The 16,941-nt window shown below is 49.2% G+C and overlaps 1 protein-coding gene across 1 annotated transcript in view; it reads right to left on the minus strand.

Annotated features, from left to right (window-relative positions):
- Positions 1-16,941, minus strand: part of ERGIC1 (endoplasmic reticulum-golgi intermediate compartment (ERGIC) 1) — a 134,213-nt gene that overhangs the window by 58,584 nt on the left and 58,688 nt on the right. Inside the window, exon 2 of the mRNA XM_011987701.1 lies at positions 5,996-6,057. Coding sequence (XP_011843091.1) covers positions 5,996-6,057 — 62 coding nt within the window. The remainder of the gene's footprint in view (positions 1-5,995; positions 6,058-16,941) is intronic.

Raw genomic sequence — 16,941 nt, forward strand, 5'->3', positions numbered from 1 at the left:
AGTAGAGATGGGGTTTCACCGTGTTAGCCAGGATGGTCTCGATCTCCTGACCTTGTGATCTGCCCACCTCGGCCTCCCAAAGTGCTGGGATTATAGACGTGAGCCACCGCACCTGGCCCATATCTATTTATGTATATCTATCTGCCCATCTACCTATATCTAAAACAAACAGTCATTGATCGACTGATCAATCTATCTTCAAAGCAAATAGCCATCTTTCTGTCTGTCTTCAAAATAAATAGCCAAAGATGCATTCCGAGGGAAAGGGGAAGAGAGTGTTCGCTGGGTACCTACTATGTGCCCTGTCGTGAGTGCATTAACAGATGTTCTGTCACCTCACACTCCCACCCACCTTGAGGGGGGCGGTGCCCAGGTTAAGGGTGTGGAGGCACAGCAAGACAAGGAGGCTGGCCCAAGGCTTCATCGTGTGGGGGCAGGAGAGGCAGGACTGGAACCCACGTGGTTTTAGAGCCAACGCTCTGAGAAAAGGAACCTCAAGAACTTAGGCTCCAAGTGAAGGGCAGGATGTCCCCAGACTGCTCACTGAGTCTCTCCAACCACCCTGAGACATGGGGGATACTAGAATTACTCCCAGTTTCTCCCAAACTTTGAAAAAGTTGTACTGGGGAAGCATTTAAAGGTTTCACTTAAAAAAAAAAAAAAAAAAAAAAAAGGAGTTATCATCAGCACCATAAGACAGAGCGAGAAACAAAAAAAAATTTTTAAATAAAAAAAGTTAACGATGCATATTATATATTTAAAAAAAAATCCAGCTGTATAAAAAAGTGAGTCTGTCTCTCCTGATCTGCAGCCCCCGATTCCCTGTTACAGTTTCATGTGGCCATCCAAGGACATTGAAACATATATATACATCCCCCTAAGCGAACAGCAGCGTAATGGGCACACTCTTTTCCACCATGCTTTGCTCACTCAGCAATCTATTTCAAAACAGGTTCTACATCAGTTTACTGAGTGGCTGTGTTTTCTTTCGTTTTCGAATGGCAGAGGGATTAATTTCAGATTGTCTTCTCCAGCTGCTGAACAAATCCACTGGAAGAGATCAGCTATCAATCCAAATTTCCTGGCTCCTGTTCTTCCCTTTCTCACCTGCAAACTGAGGCTATTAAACCTCTTGGAAAACTGAGCAGGCAAAACATCCTTGCTTTGGAAGCTTGCACTTTCTGACCAGGATCATATAGGACCCATATTTCAGAATCTTTTGCACCCTCCTCCCCCAAGCCCTGACAACTCATTGGATGCTGTAATGATGAACAGGCACAAAATAGGGAGTGTTGCTGGGCATGGTGGCTCACGCCTATAATCCCAGCACTTTGGGAGGCCAAGGCGGGTGGATAACTTGAAGTCAGGAGTTTGAGACCAGCCTGGCCAACACGGTGAAAACCCATCTCTACTAAAAATACAAAAATTAGCCAGGTGCGGTGGCAGGCGCCTGTAATCCCAACCACTTGGGAGGCTGAGACATGGGAACCACTTGAATCCGAGAGACGGAGGTTGCAGTGAGCCACTGCACTTCAAGCTGGGCAATGAGAGCAAAATTCGGTCTCAAACAAAACAAAACAAAACAAAACAGGGAGTGTTCAAAAGTCGGTGCTGACTTGGCTTGGTCCAGGCCTCCTAGCTACTTTCTGTGCTCCATGCCTGTAGACGTGTCCCAGGGTTCTAATTCCATCCACACCAGAGCCAGGGGGATGTGGATGGAAAGGCCTCCTTCTGAGATCTGTGTGCTTTTTCAAGGCTCGGACTGAAGGCTGGTCAGCCCAGCAGGTGGACACAGTAAGTGCCAAGTCTGCTTGGCAGAGATTCAAGTGGTCCAAAGGTCCCAATCACACGCGTTCATGGTGTGTGTTACCCTTACCCCAGCTAGAGGAGGAGGACAGAGACCAGATCTCAATGCCACCGTGGCCTCAGGGACTAGCACAGTGCCTGGCTCAGATAAGGTATAAAATAAATATTTGTTGAATGAATGAATGAAAAACACGACAGAAGGTAAGAACTATTTCAACCAGAAAGGCCTTCTGATAGTGAAGGCTTTTTTTGATGAAGGTTTTTCAGCCCATGTTTGGGCAGGACTCTATGGCTCTCCGACTCCAGCCTTCTTCTGAAACTGACTCAGGCGTTGGAGAGTAGGAATGTGACCCCAGGAGAAGGCTTGCTGGTAGGAAACCTGGTACGGCCAGCCAAAGAGGGCACTGGACCTGAGACCCAAGGCTCCGAGAGGCCAAGGAATTTATCCAAGGTCACACAGTCACGTAAGTGGAGGAGTCAAAATTTAAACCCTGAGCTGTGAGTCTCCAATACCCTGATCTTTCCTTCAGTTATTAATAGCACCTATCACAAAGTAATGAAATGGTACGTGTCCGAGTCGGCCTGCCCTGCCCGGCCGTGTGCTCCTCAAGGACAAAGATGGAAGCCCATTCATCAGTACAGTCCCAGGGCTTGGCATGGCGCCTGGCCCAAGGACCTGGTTAATAAATATTTGTGCACTAAATGGTAGCTAAGGGCTGGTTTCCTATGCCTCACGCCTTTCCTCTTGTGTAAGGAAATTTGCTGTCTCCTGTGCCGTGGCTGAAACTGTCTATCAGACTATCCGTGGCTGAAACTGTCTATCAGACTATGTCCCTGGAGGGCCCTTTGGCAGGACCTTGTAAGTTTCAAAACACTCATACTCTTTAACCCAGTAATTCCTCTTCTAGAGAAGTTACCTTACAGAAATAACTGTACAAGGATACAAAAAGATATGGACAAGGATATCCAACAAACCAGAATGGGGAATGTCCACCCTCAGGGGCTGGCCACAGGCCCCGTAGGTCAGCCAGATAACAGAATGTGATACAGCTGGAAAGAAGAATGTGGTGGCTATTTATCCGCTGGCAGGAAAGGTGCCCAGGATGTATCAGCGGAAGAAAGGCAAGGGAAGAACAGTGTGCAGAGTATGCTCCTTTTTGTGTTTCAATCAGTGATATACGTATATCAAAGCCTAAATAGGCCAGGCGCAATGGCTCTCACCTGTAATCCCAGCACTTTGGGAGGCCAAAGCAGGTGGATCACTCGAGGTCAGGAGTTTGAGACTAGCCTGGCCAACATGGTGAAACCCCGTCTCTACTAAAAATACAAAAATTAGCTTGGCATGGTGGCAGGCGTCTGTAGTCCCAGCTACTTGGGGAGGCTGAGGCACAAGAATTGCTTGAACCCGGGAGGCAGAAGTTGCAGTGAACCGAGATCGCACCACTGCACTCCAGCCTGGGGACAGAGCGAGACTCCATCTCAAAAAAAAACAAACAAAAAAAGCCTAAATATTTTTTTAAAAACTCTAGAAAAATAAATACACACCTGACTGTTAAACATACCAGACAAGGGAGAGACTGCAAGATGGAGAAGAGGGAAGAAGATGGAGCCATTGGTGGACGGTAGAAATGGGGCAGGAAACCTCATTTGATTTTTTTGGATCAGGTTCATAAACTACCAAGTCTCTTTTCTCTCATGGTCCCCTCCATATCCTTTCCTCGGGGATCGAGGCACAGAGCTGCACAGCTTCTCAGGCCAGAGGCCCTCATGGGTTGCAGGCTCCAGGAGGACAGTGATAAGAAGGAGAGTCATCCGTGTACTGAGGGGTTAGCATGTGCCCTGCACAAGATATGTCCAGGGACACATTTAATCCCCAGATCAGGAAACTGAGGCTCAGAGGGGAGTGACTTGCCCAGTCATACTGCTGCTAAATGGGAGGATGAATGTTGCTCCGCCAGAACACAGAGTCTATGTGACATGCATCCTGCCATGTGGCTGTGCTGTCCCTTCCTCAGGGCTCTCTCAGGCATCTTGCAGCTTCAACAGGCCCAGCAGGATCCCCAAGGTCCTCCCGCAACTAAGAACGGCCTGAACCAGGAGAAATGGACTCCAGTATGACCGACTGCCCGGCCCAGGACCCTGCTCAGGCAGCAGGGCTAGGAATGTCAGCGGGGCAGGTCTCTCTCCCATACCAGGCACTGAGGGGCATGTGGGGTGCAAGGAGGCCCACCTGAGTATGAGTCATGGCTCCATATTTTGTGAGCTGTGAAATTTCACCTCACCTCTCTCAGCTCATTTTCTCATTGGGAAAATGAGGCGAAAGCATCTCCTGTTTTCAAGGTGGCTTTGGTTTGTTTTTAAAACTTTTTACTGTAGAATAATCATAGATGCAAAGGTAGTACAGACAGTTCCCGTATGCCCTTCACTGGGCTTCCCCTTATGTTAGCATCTTACATTTGTCAAAATGAAGAAATTAACATTAGTACAGTACCATGAACTCGGCTACGGACTTTATTTGGGCTTCACTAGTTTTCCCACAAACTCCTGATTTCTGTTTCAGGAACTGATCCGGGAGTCCACTTTGCATTTTCATCCTGGGTCCTTAGTCTCTCATCAGTGACAGTTCCTCGGTCTTTTGTGTTTTTCAAGACCTTGCCACTTTGGAAGAGTACTGGTCAAGTATCCTATAGAATGTCCCCTGACCTGGGATTGTGAGTTTTCTCATGAGTAGACTGAACTGTGGTTTTTGGGGACGATCCCATGGAGGCAAGATGCCTCCATGCATCCTGTCAGGGGCTCATGATATGCACGTGGCTTATCACTGGTGATGCCAGCCTTCCTCACCTGGTTCCTCACTGGCACTTGCCACATGTCCTCAGTAAAGGCCTTATTTTTCCTTCCCACTCTCTATTCTTTGAAACAGAGTTACTAAGCCCACACGCAAGGAGAGGGGAATGAAACTCTATCACCTGGCTGGGAGAAAAGCTGCACACACGTTGAGTATCCCAAATCTGAAAATCCGAAATTCTAAGTGCTCCAAAATTTGAAACATTTTCAGTGCCAACGTGATGCTCACAGGAAATGCTCACTGGAACATTTTGGATTTCAGGTTTTTGGATGTAGGATGCTCAACTGATAAGTAAAATGCAAATATTCTAAAATCTGAAATCCAAAATCTGAGACACTTGTCCTAAGCATTTTGGATAAGAGATACTCAACCTGTATATTTTGGAATTCTTCTGTAAGGATTTGTCTCTTCTCCCCCATTTATTGATATTAATTAGGACTCACAGCACTGCTTCTTCATTCTCTGGCTTCTAAGCCAATAATGTCATTATTTATTTTATTACTGTCACAGGCTGGCTTTCAAGTTGGCTCCTAGGTCCTGCTGACACCAGGTGCTCCAGGCTCCTCTTTCCTTACCCTGCCTAGCCCTGAAATCAGCCACTTCTCCAAGGAGCCGTGGTTCCTTTTATTGAAGAATGGTCTTCAGAACCCCAAATCTGGATGAGATCGTGATTTTTTTTTTAATGGATAAAAACATGCTTTGGTGAACAACTCAAATCGTTTCTGAGGTATAAAGAGAAAAGTAAATCTCTCCCATCCCTGGGCCCGATTCCTCTCCCAGGGGCAGCTATTGGTTTTTTGGTTTTTGTTTTTTTTTTGAGACGGAGTCTCGCTCTTGTCACCCAGGCTGGAGTGCAATGGCGTGGTCTTGGTTCACTGCAACCTCCGCCTCCCTGGTTCAAGCAATTCTCCTGCCTTAGCCTCCCGAGTAGATGGGATTACAGGCATGTACCACCAAGTCTGGCTAATTTTGTATTTTTAGTAGAGACAGAGTTTCAGCATGTTGGTCAGGCTGGTCTCAAACTCCTGATCTCAATTGATCCACCTGCCTTGGCCTCCCAAAGTGCTGGGATTACAGGCGTGAGCCACCACGCCCGGCCTGGCACCTACTCTTGACAATTTCTTTTGTGTCCTTCCAGATGGTGCCTATACCTTGCAGGGTTACAGTAAGGATAGAGATTAAGTGAAGAAATGTTTGAAGGGCTCCCGCAAGATACTCAGCACTTCTTCCCTCCCTCCCGTCTTTCCTTCTTTCCTCCCTGGCTCAGACAGTCTGCACAGAGAGAGCAGGCATGGGCAGTGGAGATGCGGCAGAGGGCATGGCCAGAGGATGGCTACTCACTAATGGCCCCGGTGTACGTTGGCTGCGTAAGGTCCTTGGGCACCTTCCTGTAGATGTCAAACCTGCGGAGAGCAAATGGAACAGGAGTGAGGTGGGCACAAGGGGTGGGTCTCAAGGCAGCAGGCAGTGGTGCTGGCTCATGTGCCACATGGTTCAGCAAACCATGGTTCTTCCCACAGTTTTTCTGCTCTTTCAGGACACTTTCTCCAAGATGCCTGGTGGGAGGCCTCTCTGATGGAATCCCTGCTCCCTGCAGCACCCTTAGATCACGTCCCCTTGTCATCTCTACTTCATAACATTTTGTTTTTTTAACAGGGTCTCGCTCTGTCACCGAGGATGGAATGCAGTTGTGCAATCTTGGTTCACTGCAACCTCTGCCTCCTGGGTTCAAGTGAGTCTCATGTCTCAGCCTCCCGAGTAGCTGGGACTACGGGCATGCGCCACCATGCCTGGCTAATTTTTGTATTTTTGGTAGAGACGGGGTTTTGCCATGTTGCCCAGGCTGGTCTCAAACTCCTGAGCTCAAGCAATCTGCCCACCTTGGCCTCCCAAAGTGCTGGGATTACAGGCATGAGCCACCAGATGACCCTCCCATTCATCGGTGGATCTTCCATCAGAGTGTGACTTCCGCAAGGGCAGGGGCCTCGTTAGGTTTTGTCCCCTGCCACGTTCCCAAACCCTAGCATGGGCCTGGTGCATAGCAGGCACTGGATAATTAAGGAGTGAATGGAACCCCCGAGTCGGGGGTGACTCTGACGCTAGAGGAAGCAGGGAAACGCACAGCCCTGCTCGAGTTATGTGACGATGCTGCATTCTTGCTCCACGTCACCTCTCCTCCCCCTCTTCCTTTTCCTGCCTCCTCCTGTTTCCACTCCTGCTGCGCCCCCCTAGCTCCTGCTGTCTGCCTCATGGAGATTTCTCTTAAGAATGCTAAGGCATGAGGTTAACAGAAAGTCCTGCCAGGAGCCCACAGGCTCAGCATCAGCTCGTGATGGCTCTGGTTCCTGTCTTGTGTGGTTTCTGTCCCTCCCAGAAGCAGACAGATATCTTTCTTTCCTGTGGATCCCACCAGAGCTCAGGGAAATCGTGTGGTGTAGTGGGAGAATTCAGGGTTTTGGAATCAGACAGACACGGGTTTAATTCTGGCTCTGCTTTAACAGCAGCTATTTAAGAGTTAAGACCCTGGACTCAGACTACCCTGGTTCAAATCTCAGCTGGTCCTCTTGTTCACCGTGTGACCTTCAGCAAACGACTTCACCTCTCTGAGCCTTTGTATTTATAGGACCATTACCACTAGACCCTGCGAGGCCACGGACAGGGTGAGGGAAAGAAGTGTCTGTAAAGGATGTGACGCAGAGAGCTCGCAGGGGAGGCTCCCCACGCACTTGGCTTCCTTTCCTTCACTTGAACCTGTGCGGCAGTCAGTTCTCCCACAGCAGAGTTTGATCGACGGAACCCTCCTCAGTCCACACGGCATTCTCGGCTCTCAGACAGAACTTGACTTGCTGGAGAGGCCAGGGGCTCCAGCCCTCGCGGGTGACAGGCTGGTGCGTGGTTCCTCTTTGGTGATTAGGAAACAAGAGTGTGCCTGGCTAAACCCGACGCAATGCCTTGGAAACCTTGCGTAAGGGCTGATGCTTGAATCAGTGTGCTCACCCTAATTACACGTGAAACAAGCTCAGTTTCCTAAGACCTCAGGGGAGAAAAATTCCTGCGGGCTGCCAAGTTAAAAGGTACCACTTTCTCTGCTGCCTGCTTAGCTCCCAGTCACCTGTGCTCGGGCCCCTGAGGGTACCAGAAGCTGGGGCTGGGGTGTGGTCAGGAGGTCGGGGGTCTCTGCAACTCACCTGTCCATACTTACTCACATCCCTTAGTCAGAAAGTGTGGGCCACTTTAACACAGAGAGTTGTGTGAGAGGTAAGAGTACATGCTGTGGAATCAGGTGCCTGGGCTCAACCATGACCACTACTGTGCCACTCTGGGTCCGTCACTCAAACTCTCTGTGCCTCAGTTTCTTTGTCTATAAAGTGGGGGCAACAACAGTAACTATCTCACAGCATGGTGGTGAGGCTCGAATGACTGAGCACATATAAAGTACTGAGGCGGAGCCTGGCACCCAGAAATGCCATGTGGATATTTGTGGTTACTATTATTATTAACGCTTGTTTGACTAACATTTACACAGCGCCTACTACTCACCCCCTCTTTTAGGCCCTCACGCAAGGAGATAAAAATCAACCCTTGGCCCAGTGAGTTTGTAGTTTAGCAGTAGAGGCAAAGAAACAGAAAGAGAAGGTAGTGGCATCCTCATCATGAGGTGGTGGATTAACTCAGGAGGGGGTACCTGACTTGGCCTGGGGTCCTCGGTGAAGCTTCCTACAGGGGGTGATGTGTGCACAGAGCAGGAGGAGGAGGTGGGTGGAGGGAAAGAGCAGCCTAGGCAAGGAGAGGAGCAGAAGCCAAGACACAGTAGGACCGAACCCAGGAAGCTGGGCACCGTCCTCTCTCCTGCATGGGGCACGGCCTGGCGTGGAGGGAGAGGAGGATGGAAAGCTGGGGCGGGGCTGGAGGAGAGGGTCCTGAGGGCCAGGCCGTGGCTGGGGAGTCTCACACCAAGTGTCGATGGGAGCTGGTGGGCAGTCTACTGTGGGAGACTATGAGAGGTCAGCAAATTTGGGAGGTGGGGGTGGGGAGAGGGAATGGAGAGAAAACAAACCAGCGGGTGGCCGTCACTGAGACCCCGCTGACGCCTGCCCCGCAGACATGCAGACTAGGAGGACAGATCTTCTGATTTTCCAAGAGAAGCCAAAAATAATGGAATTTGACGTGGAAGTTCACCATTCTCAAATGGTGAGCCCACATTCTATAGGGCAAATGACACGTGTCTGCAGATGACATGAGGCCCCGGGCCTAGGCGGTGACCATTTGAGCAGAGAGGCCCTGCAGAGCTAGAGAAGGATGTGGTCCGCTTCGTGTCACAGGAAGGCCAGCCTGGGCCAGTGGGGAGGGCACGTGGGTTCTCCTAAGAAGACTGGAGAAATGAGTAGCAGGTAGCCAGGCAGCGGGGAAGGGCTGCAGCGGGAGGGTTCTCGTCCTCACTCCACCCTAACTTGGTCTTGGACCTGCAGAAAATCCCTGGCCCTTGCTGGGCCTCAGCTTCCCTGAGTATTAAATGAGGGGGTACCCAGGGGATCTAAAAGTTCCCATACAGATGAAAGCTGAATTGACAGCAGTGCCCTGGGGCTTGATACCCCAAGCGGCTAACAACCAGCTTTTGTCCAGGTCACCATCAGGGGCCGACAAGCAGAAACTGGGCCTCGCGATTTAAAAAATACAGAAACTGCTGTGCACAGTGGCTCACGCCTGTGATCCCAGCACTTTGGGAGGCTGAGGTGGGAAGACTGCTTGAGAATAAGAGTTTGAGACCAGCCTGGGCAGCATAGAGAGACCCCATCTCCACAAAAAAATGAACAAAATTAGCTGGGCATGCTGGTGTGCGCCTGTAGTCCCAGCTAGTCGGGAGGCTGAGGTGGGAGGATCACTTGAGCCTGGGAGGTTGAGGCTGCAGTGAGCTGAGATGGTGCCACTGTACTCCAGCCTGGGTGACAGAGTGAGACTCTATCTCAAAACATAAAATACTAAAAATTAAAAAATAAAAAATATAAGAACCATTGTTTCAAAACTGGAAGTCAGAGGCTGCTCTGGGTGAGGAGGCAGCGGTGGCTCGGGGCAGGGTGTCTAAGCTCAGTCAGGGTGAGGAAGAGATAGGAGATTGTTACATACAGAGAGACTGGTCAAACATGTACGTGTACAAGGATAGTGGGACCAGGTGCCTCACTGTCAGGGAAGGGGGGTGAAAACATGGTATTAGAGTGGTAATGGAAATATCAGTATGAATTAATCATTTTCAATATACCCAAACACTGAAATATGCACATGCATATATACATATCATATATACATACATTTCCTCGCTCTTTCCATAGAGAAGATCCAGCAACAGCAACAGCCCAATAGCAGTGAGTGTAACGAGCACCCAAATCTTGGCTTCTAATCACTATTCTCTACTTAAAGGAGTCAGAGCTCCCTGGAATGGCTGATTCTAGGCTGGGCAGGAAAAATACAAGATGGGCCTGGAGCACCTTCTTATGTCAGAAACCAAGAAAGTGTTCAAAGAATGAAAAGGACATGTCAAAAGGACAACAAGAGGCCAGACACAGTCAATGGCTCATGCTTGTAATTCCAGCAGTTTGGGAGGCCCAGGCAGGGGGATCGCTTGAGGGCAGGAGTTCAAGAAAAGCCTGGGCAACATAACAAGACCTCATCTCTACAAACAACAACAACAACAACAACAAAGACAACAACAACAAAAGTTGGGCGTGGTGGTGGCGCCTCTAGTCCTAGCTTGTCAAGAGGCTGAGGTGGCCAAAGAATAGACAATGTGAGCATCAAAATAAATAACAATCATCACAGATTACAAGCCATTGGATAAAACAGAAAGGCAGGAATCTACATAGATAGAAATAAAGAAATGAACAAATCAAAAGTTTGATAAAGAATAGGATATTGACATACCTTCAAAGCACTTCCCCAGAAAATGCTTATTAATTACAAAATGGAAAGAGTGACTGTGCAGTAGAGAAACTCGGCAGACATCATCTTTTTGGTGGGGGCTGGAGGGACAGAGTCTCACTGTCGCCTAGGCTGGAGTGCAGTGACGTGATGACACACTGCAGCTTCAATCTCCCAAGGCTCAGGCGATCCTCCCACCTCAGCCTCCCGAGTAGCTGGGACTACAGGGACGCGCCACAATGCCTGGCTAATTTTTTAATTTTTTTGTAGAGATGCGGTTTTGCAATGTTGCCCAGGCTGGTCTTCAACTACAGGGCCCAAGCAATCTGCCCGCCTCGGCCTCCCAAAGTATTAGGATTACAGGCATGAGCCACTGTGCCTGGCCCAGGCATCATCTTAACCAGGTGAAGACAGTGGACACTGGAAGCATGGAGACACATCAGCACCCCGTGCCTCCTGATATGCCACACTGAGGAGGGCACAGCACCACTTCTGGGGGGATCCTGCCTAAAAGGTACCGCTTCAATCTAATAATGAGAAAACATCAAACAAATCCAAAGTGAAGGGCAGTCTACAAAACAAAACAAAACAAAAACTGGCTGGCACTTGTCAAGAGCATTCAGGTCAGAAAGCACAAGAAAAGCTGGGGGAACTGTCACAGATGGAAGGAGACTAAAGAGACATGACAACTAAATCTGATGAGAGCCTGGATCAGAAAAAGGCGATCAGTGGGACACCTGAAGAAAGTTGAGTACGAACTGCAGACTGGCCGGTGGCACTGTCTAATGGATTTTCCTGCTCTTGATCATGGCATTATGATTATGTAAGATGTTAACATTTGGGGATGCTTGGGTAAAGGGCATACAGGAACTCTGTACTATTTTTGCAGTTTGGGGGAAAAGTCTGAAATTATTTCAGAACAAAAAGCTAAAAAAGTATTTCAAATGGAAATTTAGAAAAACATCAAAGACAGAGATGCCACTTATTCACACTTAGAGCATGCCTTTAATCCCCGTTACTCGGGAGGCTGAGGTGGGAGGATCACTTGAGACCAGGAGATTGAGGCTACAGTGAGCTATGACCATTCCACTGTACTCCAGCCTGAGCAACAGAGTGAGACCACCATCTCTAATAGTAACCATCATCATCCTCATCATCACCATCTCACTTAGCCTGTTGTCTTCACACATGGGTGGTCCTTGTAGGCATCTGAATTTGAGGTGCTGGTTTAACAAATGATTGCTGACTCCTAGGTATCAGGCAGAGTAAGTCTCTGCTGGGCATGGGGACAGGGGCAGGGAGGCAGGCTGGGTGGTGATGAAGCTCTAAGAGGGAGGTGAGATTTGGACCAAAACTACAGAAGGCAATCAAAGGAAAGAGTAAATGATGCTTAACCATAATCACTCCATTCTATGCTGGGCACTTTGACAAACATATTTGCATTTATTTCTCAAAAAAACCCTGGAAAATACTCATATCTCATTTTTCCAGGGAGAAAACAGAAGCTCACAGTCACCAAGCCAGTGAGTGACAGAGCTAGGATTCAAACCCAAGTCTGAGTACACAGGGCATGGTCCTTCCACTGCCTGTACTCTGGGAATCACCAGTTTAGAGCGCACTTTTTGGTAAATTAGATGAAGGTCTCAAGGTTTTGTTCATCTGCTTTTCCAAAGATGCTGCCCCAGAGCAGATGAGAGTCACCTGGAAGACAGGGACCAGTTCGAAATTCATTAATTCATTCACCAGCCATGTGCTAAGCACCTAGTATATCAGGCAGTGTTCTAGAGAGTGGGGAAATGAAAGTGATCAAGGCAGACACCACCCCATGAAGCTGCCAATCTAGCAAAGCTCCTGGCTCCTTGGGACTGGCCACCTCAACACTACGTACTGTGATGCTGACTCCATTCCCACGCCACAGAGCCACGCTAAGCAGCAGTGGTGGGGTAAAGGGAGAGCTCAAAAAGAGCCTGGTTTCAGAACTGACCACAAGCCAAGTGAGTCAGCATGAATGTCACTAAGAAAATGGGTTATCAGGAGGCTGGTGAGAACCCCAGGCATGTGACAGACCAGGAAGTGAGCCGTCCTCCCTGACTGACATTAGTCAGTCCCTCGCCGCGGTGATGTGACCAGTTGTGGCCAGCTCTCCGTCAAGAGAATGTGGAGGAAAGGGTGAAGAGAATGGAGGAGGGAAAGGGATGCTTACAGCAAACCTACTATGCTACTATGTACTAGGGTCACAGAGGCCTTTGACCAGCATGTTCACATCTAATTGTCTTGACTGACTTGCAAATGAGGGATTATTGCTCCATTTTACAGATGAGGCTCAGAGAGGTTGGAGACTTGGCTAGGCTCACACACCTATGAAGTGCCATGGCAGAGATCTGAATCTGGATCTACTTTATGGTCCTGGTCAGTGTGGGGACAAATCAGGCCCATTTGGGTGGAAAATATTTGGAAGAAAAAGAATTGGACTGCGTAGCCTCAAACACAGAAAGCTAAAGGATGGACGATAATAAATACTTACTATTTAAGAAACACTCCCTCCCAGCCCTCCCTGGCCACCGGACTATGAGTTCTCAAGGGCAGGTCCCAGATCTTTCCTCTCCTGCCCTCCTCTCTGCCCAGCCTAGGCCCTTGGGGAACTGAGTCCATGAAGGGATCTGTACAAGCATAAGGCCCACTGGTTGGCCTTAAACATGAGACTAAGATGGGCAGTGGTGAAGCTGGGCGATGAGTACACAGTGGTCCCTGTACTGTTTTCTCTACTTTTGTGGATACTTAGACAGTTTTGCTTTTTTTTTTTCTCTTTTTGAGACGGAGTTTCGCTCTTATTGTCCAGGCTGGAATGCAATGGCGTGATCTTAGCTCACGGCAACTTCCGCCTCCCGGGTTCAAGCGATTCTCCTGCCTCAGCCTCCCGAGTAGCTGGGATTACAGGCACGTGCCACCACGCCTGGCTAATTTTGTATTTTTAGTAGAGATGAAGGTTTCTCCATTTTGGTCAGGCTGGTCTCAAACTCCCAACCTCAGGTGATCTGCCTGTCTCGGCCTCCCAAAGCGCTGGGATTACAGGTGTGAGTCACCGCATCGAGCCACATTTTTGCTTTTTAAAAAGGAAAATGGGTCAAAATTAAAGCAAGGGAGGAACCAACTGGACTTAAGAAAAACTAACCTGGATGCCAGGGGTCAAGGGAATGGGAGTGGGAACTGGGGTTAGCTGGGCACGTGGATTATCCCTGCTGTGACAGGACCCAGAGACCCCATAGGGCCCCCTGCCCTCAATGCTCCTCATGGTCAGCTCTCGCAGGGACTCTGAGATCACTGTGTCCAACCCGTTCACTTTACAGAAGAGAAAACCAAAGCCTCAAGAAGAGGTGTGCCTTGCTCAGTTGAACGTACAATTAAACTCAGAGTATCAAAAACAAAAACAAAGCCAGGTGTGGTTCTCACACCGTCATCCCACTCTGAGAGGCTGAAGTGGGTGGATCACTTGAGGTCAGGAGTTTGAGATCAGCCTGGCAACATGGTGAAACCCTGTCTCTACAAAAAAGTACAAAAATTATTTGGGTGTGGTGGTGGTCGCCTGTAGTCCCAGCTACTTGGGAGGCTGAGGTGGGAGGAATGCTTGAGCCCAGGGAGGTCGAGGCTGCAGGGAGCTGAGATCATGCCTCTGCACTCCAGCCTGGGTGACAGAGTAAGACCCTGTCTCAAGAATAAGTACATAAAATAATAATTTTTAAAAACAAGCCCCAGGGCGGGCAGATTACCTGAGATCAGGAGATCGAGACCATCCTGGCCAACATGCCAAAACCCTGTCTCTACTAAAAATACAAAAATTAGCCGGGCATGGTGGCAGGTGCCTGTAATCCCAGCTACTGGGGAGGCTGAGGCAGGAAAATTGCTTGAATCTGGGAGGTGGAGGTTGCAGTGAGCCGAAATCGCGGCACTGCAGTACTCCAGCCTGGGAGATAGAGCAAGACTCTGCCTCCGATATATAAATAAATAAATAACAAAGTAAATAAATAAAAACAAGCCAATAAAAAGCTTTCCAATCAATCCTTGATAGTGCTTATGTCAGGAGAGGTTTTGCCTCTCAGGGGACATTTGTCTTTTGGACCGTCGCTGGGTATGGGGGTGCTACTGGCATCTCATGGGTAGAGGCCAGGGGTGCTGCTAAACATTCTGTGGCACACAAGAAGGTCCCCCCACAACAAAGAATGACCAGCCCCAAGTGTCAATAGGGTTGAGGTTGGGAAGCTCTGTTGTGTGTGGAATAAAACCTTCCATATGGAAACGCATTTCCCCATTGATCCCACGCTCTCTCTGAGGGGCCTCCAGCTGCTCCTGCCTCCGATGGGTGATGTCACGGCCATGGCCTTTATGGCTTCCATGGAGACCAGCAATCTGGAGTTAGGCAGTGTTTCCCTCTTCCTTTTTGCTCTGTGCCTGAGAAGGCAGCGCTCACTTGGGAAAAAAACAACGCAAAGGAACCCACAAGGAAAAGATGAAGTCCATCTGAATTTACTTTGTGACTTACTATAATGGGGTGGTAAGTACAAGTGTCACTATGTTAATCAAAAAGGTGCCAAATCCATGTCTCCAGCTTCCTCGCGCCTTAGGATACAGCAAGTTCCATGAGAATGTATGGGAAGGTCAGTGCTAAAAGTCAATGAGAACATAGGATTTCCTTAACAGAAATCCACTTTCCGGGCCACATCTAGCCTACAGAGTGAGAAATGGCCGCGGAGCCCAACCCCAAATAAACACGTCTTCCCCTGCTCCCAAGCAAGGAAACTGCCGCTGGAAATGTCTGACTAATGGATTTCATCTGTAATTTCTTTTCATAGCAGAATGCCTCAGCTTTGCTATTTTAACTTTTGCTGCTTGGGACCTTAGTTCTCCCCTGTTCTTGCAGACGAATCTCGGATCACTCTGTGGTTCGCCATATGTGGGCGGCTAACGGGCAGGCACTTGTGATGTCACTGTTTCCAAGGCTTAATGAAATTAGATGCCATTTAGGAGCAAGTCATTGGAAGTGGTGGGTCATTTGTCCCAAAAATAGCCATCAAGGCTTTTAGTTGAAACTCTGGCTCGTCAGCCCTGGACACCAGCCTGTCGGAGTCCTCGGTGCCGAGTGCCAGGGAGGCGAAAAACTCACTCGTTTGGCCACCTACTCATTCCCTCCACCTTACTGGGAACCCCTGGCCGGGGGCTCTACTAGTATAGGTGTGTGCCTGCAGATGTGTGTGCATGCATGTATGTGTGTTGGGGGGCACGCAGGCAAATGAACACACCACAGCCAAGTGGAGGCAGGCGGGAGGGTGCCCTAGAATCATTCTCATCGCCCCCCTCAAATCCTGACCTTGACATTCATACTACTAAGATGAGTTCATATCACTTTCTCCCTCTGTCCAAAGGAAAAAAGGTCCAGCTCTGTCTCTAGCCCAGATGGAGAAGCTTTGAGGGAGGAATAATAATAACAATAATAATAATAACAACAACAATCACAGCTATGACTGCTGCTATCCCCATCGCGAGGGCTTACTGTGCACAAGGCCTCGGGCTTACACTTTGCGTTCAGTACCTCAGATCACTGTCATAACCCTGTGTGGCAGACAGTAGCATTCTTTCTGTTTTACTTGCCCAAGAGGCAGGGCCAAGACTTGAACTGGCACAGTCGGGCAGTAGAACGCTGCTTCTCACCCCTGGGCCACATGCCTGCCTGGAAGAGGGAGACAGGCTGGCAGGTGAAGGAGCGAAGGCCTGGATTTATGAGAGATCTAGGTGACGACTCCTGGTATACAGAGCACATATGCTGATGTCACCAACACATATAAGGTTTTCTCCCTGCAGCTCTCTCCCCAGACCTTGGTGCCCACGGCATGGCCTCCCAGCCCCAGCAGCCTCCACTTCTACCCCAATCATCTCCACATGTGACCTCTCCCATCTGTGATAACCCTCTCTGACCACAAAGTCTTGGCCTTTCCCCTCCTCTCCTTCCCACAAAGACCAAGTCTGGACAAAGAGGAAGAGGAGTAAATCTGACAGCTTGGCTTCCAGAAAGCCAGACCAACCACACTCTCCATCCCAAGGCAGCTCCCCGATCTCCACAGGCTCTGGGGACTATACCTGGCCCAGCCCTAGGGTGGCTGCAGGATCTTCCACCCTTGCTGGGCTGGGTCAGATGTGTCCTTGAATCTCCTGTGGGTCATGCAGGGCCTGGCCCATTAACAGCACTCAGTGAACTCCAGGTGAAAATATAAAATGACGTCTGCACAAGGCTATTCGCCACAGCACCAGCTGTAACAGCAAATGACTGGAGACCATCCAAACATCCAGCCAAAGGGGACACTACAGATCGCCCATAAGGCAGA

Source organism: Mandrillus leucophaeus, unplaced genomic scaffold (assembly GCF_000951045.1).
Source record: "Mandrillus leucophaeus isolate KB7577 unplaced genomic scaffold, Mleu.le_1.0 Scaffold314, whole genome shotgun sequence".
NCBI lineage: Eukaryota > Metazoa > Chordata > Mammalia > Primates > Cercopithecidae > Mandrillus > Mandrillus leucophaeus.